The 5,850-nt window shown below is 40.6% G+C and overlaps 1 protein-coding gene across 4 annotated transcripts in view; it reads left to right on the forward strand.

Annotated features, from left to right (window-relative positions):
- Positions 1-5,062, forward strand: part of LOC132173596 (probable LRR receptor-like serine/threonine-protein kinase At1g56140) — a 42,137-nt gene extending 37,075 nt beyond the window's left edge. For all 4 annotated transcript variants that reach the window (XM_059585125.1, XM_059585124.1, XM_059585127.1 and 1 more), the window contains one exon: positions 4,417-5,062. In XM_059585125.1, the coding sequence (XP_059441108.1) occupies positions 4,417-4,794 (378 nt within the window). In that variant the 3' untranslated portion in view covers positions 4,795-5,062. The remainder of the gene's footprint in view (positions 1-4,416) is intronic.
- Positions 5,063-5,850: the final 788 nt, after the last annotated feature.

A 5,850-nucleotide genomic window follows, 5' to 3' on the forward strand; every position in this document is an offset into this window, starting at 1 on the left:
TAAGAGGCCTCAAATGGAGGAGACTTGAATTTGGTGAAGGCTCGCGACTTCCGGCAGCCCCTTCGTCTAGCGGGACTTCTAGGCTGGCTGATCCTACAGTAGGACATAGTACGCCCTCTTATGGTACTGAGACCTTGGTAGTCACTCCATTGGCAATGCAACTTCCTGGTGGACCAAAGGTTCGGATTGTGGAGTCTGGAAGCACATCTTCATCTTTTGCGACTTCTATGGGAGATAACTCTGTTGGCGGTCCTTTTCGTGACGCTGGGTTTGCTGAGGAGGAAAGCGAAGGATCGCTAAAGATCATTTTAGTGGATTCTCCTTCCGATGAGGGTTCTGGCTTTAGATCCTGGAATTTGGGTGGTTTTGGGAGGTTCAGGACTAGGGTTCCTGAGGCTTCTGTTAATGGCGGTGCAGGCAGTCCAACCATTGTTACCCCGAGTCTCCGACAGGTTTCGAGGGGATGGACAATGTTGGTGCTCGGTTGCCTTTGCTCTGTGATGTGTCGTGGGTTGGCTCTGATGCGGAGGAGGGTGGCTCTCTAGGCAACTCGCAAAGGACTTAAGTGCTTTCTTTTTCAACTAGCAGTCAGGACGAGTAAGGACTCCTAGCGTCTCTGTTCGCACTGAGGTGTTGGAGTAGGGCTGGCAATTTTGACACAACCCACGAACATGACACGAAAAAACAGGTATTGGGTTTGGGCTAATCGGGTTCGGGTTGTAATCGGGTCTACCCGATTAAGACCCGAAAATTTCGTGTCTGGCAGGTCAACCCGCCAGACACGATTACTGTGCGGGTTTGGCGGGTCGACCCGTCAGACCCACACAGTATCCAGGTTTGGCGGGTTGGCGAGTCGACCCGCCAGACTCGGAATTTTTTTTTTCACTTTTTTTCTGCCTCGCGTGAGGAGTCAGACGACTCACGTTTACTAACTTACAGACTTTAAGACTTACTTTACCATTTTCAGCCTTTGGGGACAAGGAAGCCTGCTTCAAGAAATGAGTTAAGTACGTAATTACCAACAAAAGAGAAAGCCAACAAGAAAACTGTGATTTTCATTGTTTAAATTAATTTTTTAACACTTTTGTTACATGTGGGACTAAATAATAAGTGGACTATTTTAATAAATGAACTTACTTGTTTTAACTTTTAACTTTTAAGTTTAGGTGAAATTATGAGTTTAGTAATTTCTTTTGGAGTACAATTTGTCAATTACGGTCACTTTCCAATATATATATATATATATATATTTTTTTTTTTTCTTATCCTTTATTAAAGCCTTTAATCTCTTGGAACTCAATTTTTTGCATTGACTATATTGATGTATTAGTATTATTATTACAATTTTGAATTTTGAATTTTATTTTATTTTTTATTTTATAGTTTAGGGTAATCGGGTCGTGTCGGGGTTGTGTCGGGTCGTATCTACCCAATTAGACCCGGTTATTTTAAACGGGTAAAACGGGTCGTGTCGGGTTACCCGGCTATTTTCGTGTCATAATCGTGTCAAACCCGATTACCCGTTTAGCTAAACGGGTCGTGTCTGAGTATAGGCTAATCGTGTAACGGGTACCCGCGGGTCGTAATCGGGTCGTGTCAGGTACCCATTTTGCCACCCCTATGTTGGAGACCCTGCTTGATAAGGGATGTGGAGAGACATCGTGTTGGTTTGTACGGTCTAAGGTGCCCCCGTTTCCCACGGATAATCAGCTTGGTGGGGATTCATCTCATGTTCATGGAAAGGCACCTTTTGTAGGTGAGACATTGTCCTCACAAGGAGGGAAGGTCATTTCTGGTGACCCTGTGGAGGCTCTTGCTCGGCTTCTTCCATCTACCTTTGGACCTATGGAAGTTGACGGTCCTGCCCGTCAGCTATGAGAGACCATAGTGCGTGCTGCTCTTGAAGCCATGGCAATTTGTTATGGGGTTACGGTCCCTCCTTTGAGCTTGTCTACTTCTCTTCCTGCTACTTTAAGTTTGTCTGATTTTGCTGCTTTGGACGAGAAGTTGGAGGCCGTGTTGTTGGAGAATGTTGCTCTTCACTGGGAGAATGACCGCCTGTCCAAAAAACTTGCCGCAATCTAGCTTTCTAAGGTTGCCCTTCAAGCTCCCAAAGTTGAAGCTAAAGCAGAGTTGGCTGCCTCCTATGAGCGGGTGGCCATTACAGAGAGAACATTATTTGGTTTACTGGAGAGACTGCGCTTGGCTGATGAGTTGGTGAAGCAGGCTCAGGCTTTTTGTTATGCCGCCTGCGTGGCGCAGAGGCAAGGAGTGGAAAAAGCTCGTGATGAGGCTGATCGTGCGTCTCGTCGTAGTCGTGAACTTCGACGGGTTTATGATGAGCTAAAAGAAGAAAGGGAAGGCTTTTTTTTTTTCGCTCGGATCCGTTTTTTCATGGTACTAGTTGTAGCCTGAAGGCACAACTTCGACAGCTAGTTAAAACAGTATCCGGGTATGGCCACCTACCAAATATCTACACATACATATTGGTTGTATGCTACAAATGGTGACTGCTAACATCCCACTGGGTATGTGAGTCATAAAGGGACTCTTACTTAACTTTCCCAGAATATTGTATCTGTTTTGATGTCGATCTTGTGGATCTTCTTTGTAATTGCCTTTTGAACGGCTATATGACAATTTGACCGTATCTTATTTGATGAAGTTTGTTTCGTGGGATCGAGTTTGTTGAGTTGGAGAATCAAGTTGGGACTGTTTATATGTTGGAGTGTGGATCACATGTATTTTTATGTGCTGACCGGGTGCATGCTTTCATGGGTTGCTGAGTTGGAACCCGTGTAAGTCAATAACTCTTTCTGTCGTGAGATTTTGGGCTTAGGCCCTATCTTTTCATGGGAGAATCTGGGCTTAATGCCTAGCTTGGATAATCATAGTGGGCTTTCCTAAAGCCCACTCCAATAGCGAAATGTCAATTTGGATGTGTCGGATTGCTTAAAACAAAGTAACTTCTTAGAATCACAAAATGAGCATGTGAAAGAGTTACAAAAATCGACTGGATTTATCTAGATCTTCTGCAAAATATAGTTGCCTCATTGAAACAATTAGAATACTCACTTCCAACAGGTTTATGATATATTCTGAACCGTTAAGACTCATTGAAACAATTGGACTGCTGGCATCCGTCACCTATATAGTAGTGTATTCCTTAGAATTAAGTTGACTCATTGTCTAGCAAAACTGAGAGTGATTTTACAAAACTTAAGTTCTCTGCCTTCTGCTTCTCTCTTGCGAGAGAAGCTTTTTTTCCTTTTCTTACCCATCTACCTCCTCCGTGAGGGCTCTCCATTGCCTCTCTGCAATTTTCTATTGGGTGGAGGGATGGACTTTGTTCTATCCCGCCTCCCCTTTTCACCTCCGCCTAGTGTGGCCGCCCCTTCTCCCCCCTTTGTCATTGGTTTTCTCTTGTGTTTTCCTTTTTCACCACAAAGTAGCTTTAACGACGTTCCTCCGTCTCCAAGCCGCCTCGTCGTTACTCTCTAGCTGTTCTCCTCCCTTAGCCACCGCGCTGTGCTCGGTTCTACAGTGGATCTCAGATCCGATTCTCTCTAGGCCCGATCTGTCGCCTTCCATTCCTCCACAGCCCGATGCGCCTGGCCACTGGGTTCCACAGCCTCCTAGCTCTCAGCCGCTGCCTCGACTTTCTTCCTTTAACCAATGTGCACCGACACGTGGTCGTCACACGCCTAAGCGTGGATCACACGCACCGATGCGTGTTCGCCAAGCTGCCGCTAGAAGCTCCTCTGTCGGTTTTCGTCATCCCTGCCCTTTGTTGAAGTCGTTGCTTAGTGAATTTTTTTACTGTTATTTTTATTTTCCCTATATTTTTATCTTCGTTGTGTTTTGCAACTTTATTTGTATTCTGATGCATATTTGTTTTATGGGTTACTGTTTTCCTGCTTTATTGTGTTCTGTTTTTTCACTTGAAACTTTTGTAGCTAATTTAGTGGTAGATCGTCTCTCTTCTAAAGTCTTTGTTTCGGACTATGATAGTGCATTTTCGACTTCAACCTCCTGTAGGTAGTTGTTGCTAGTTCCAAGTGGGGGCTTAGATAGGTTCGTTTTAATCTGTACCTTTTTTACTTCTATAACCGCCTTGCGTGGCCCCTTGAGATGACTGTGTCACTTGTTTGACTTATTTCATATCCTCTGTAATTATTTCTGCACTGTTTTAGTTTGTTTTGGATTTGTTGTTGAGGAGCCCGCCCCTTTTTCGATTTCAGAATCACCCATTTTTTCTTTCTTTCGGATTAGGAGCAAGAAGAATTCTCCTTTGTAACCATTTTCCATATTCAATTAAAAAATAAAAAAAAAGTTGACTCATTGTAACAATTGGAATACTCTCCGCCACCATTGTTGTACTATATTCTGAAGCCTATTAACACATATCCTTCTCAGGCTTGGCATTTACATGAAAACAACTGTGAAGTCGATCTTATGGACTCTACATTATCAAAGTTCAATGAGGAAGAAGTAAAACGCATGATAGGAGTATCTCTTTTGTGCACACAAGCATCTCCAACGTTACGGCCATCAATGTCGCGTGTAGTGACAATGCTTTCAGGAGATATTGAAGTGAGCTCTGTAACTTCAAGGCCTGGATATTTGACTGACTGGAAATTTGATGATGAAACCAGCTTTATGAGTGATGTTGCAACCAAAGGAACCAATGCTAGCTATTTCAACTCATCAGCAGGTATAACCATAATGGGTGATGCACAGAATTCACCAGCAAATGCTTCTAAACGCATGCTTAATGATTATCAAAGAGGGTAGGTGAGAATCATTTTTTTTTTTTTTGTAAACATGAGATCATTAGTGCTGACATAAATAGTTGGTATATATATCACAAACATAATTCATGAGAAACTCACTATCTGAAAAGCTAAAAATGCCAAAGAAATGTTATAGATTCTGAGTAACTTGATGGATAGAGGAGAATATTAGAAGCAGGTGGAGTGGTTCTACTTTATTAAGAAAAATAAAAATAAAAATAAAAATATAATCATTTGTGCTGACATAAATAATTTATATATATCGTTGACTGGAGACTTAAGAGTTTTTTTTTTTTTTTTCCTTTCTGAATAATATAGCAAATCATGTTTTCTTTGTGATTTGTTGTAAGTTATCAAATGTGTAATACTACTAACTATGATTGTAATATATAATTGTAAACTATCGTTTCGATTCACAAAATTCAAAAGGTTTGTCAATATCGATCATAGGATCACTAATTTAGGACCCTCTTGCAACTTGATAGAAGGTATCAAAATTTACTCTTTTCTATGTAACAAAGCAATAGATAAAATTTCACGCACAATATAAGCAAATGATTTAAGAAAAGAAAAGTAAGCACGAAGAATTAGAATATTCATAGAGAGTTTTTAAATTAAATTATAAAGAAAAAAGACCCGCACATAGTGCGGGTTATATGCTGGTTTATATAAATGTGTAGTTAGTATACTATGAGATCTGGTTTGTCAAATATAGCAAACGAAAAACCTGAGATTTCTTTACCTTCAAACGTGTTTTCATTTTCTAGAAAGCCCTAAGTTTTGATTAGTTTGAGAGAGAGAACCTAAAACAATACTAACTTATGCAAATTAAACATTAAAACATTTCAAAAAAAAAAATGTAAATTAGACAATTATTTAAGGGCATTATAAAAAAAAAAAGGGGGTTTAGAAATTATCCTTTCTCCTAAATATGCAGGTAAAATTCAATATGGACATAGATTATGGGTTAGTTTTCAAATTTCTCTACTATATATGATAGTTTTGAAATTTGCACATTATACCATACTGAACAACATAAGCAAAAAAAAAAAAAAAA

This window comes from Corylus avellana, chromosome ca3, assembly GCF_901000735.1.
Source record: "Corylus avellana chromosome ca3, CavTom2PMs-1.0".
Classification (NCBI taxonomy): Eukaryota; Viridiplantae; Streptophyta; class Magnoliopsida; order Fagales; family Betulaceae; genus Corylus; species Corylus avellana.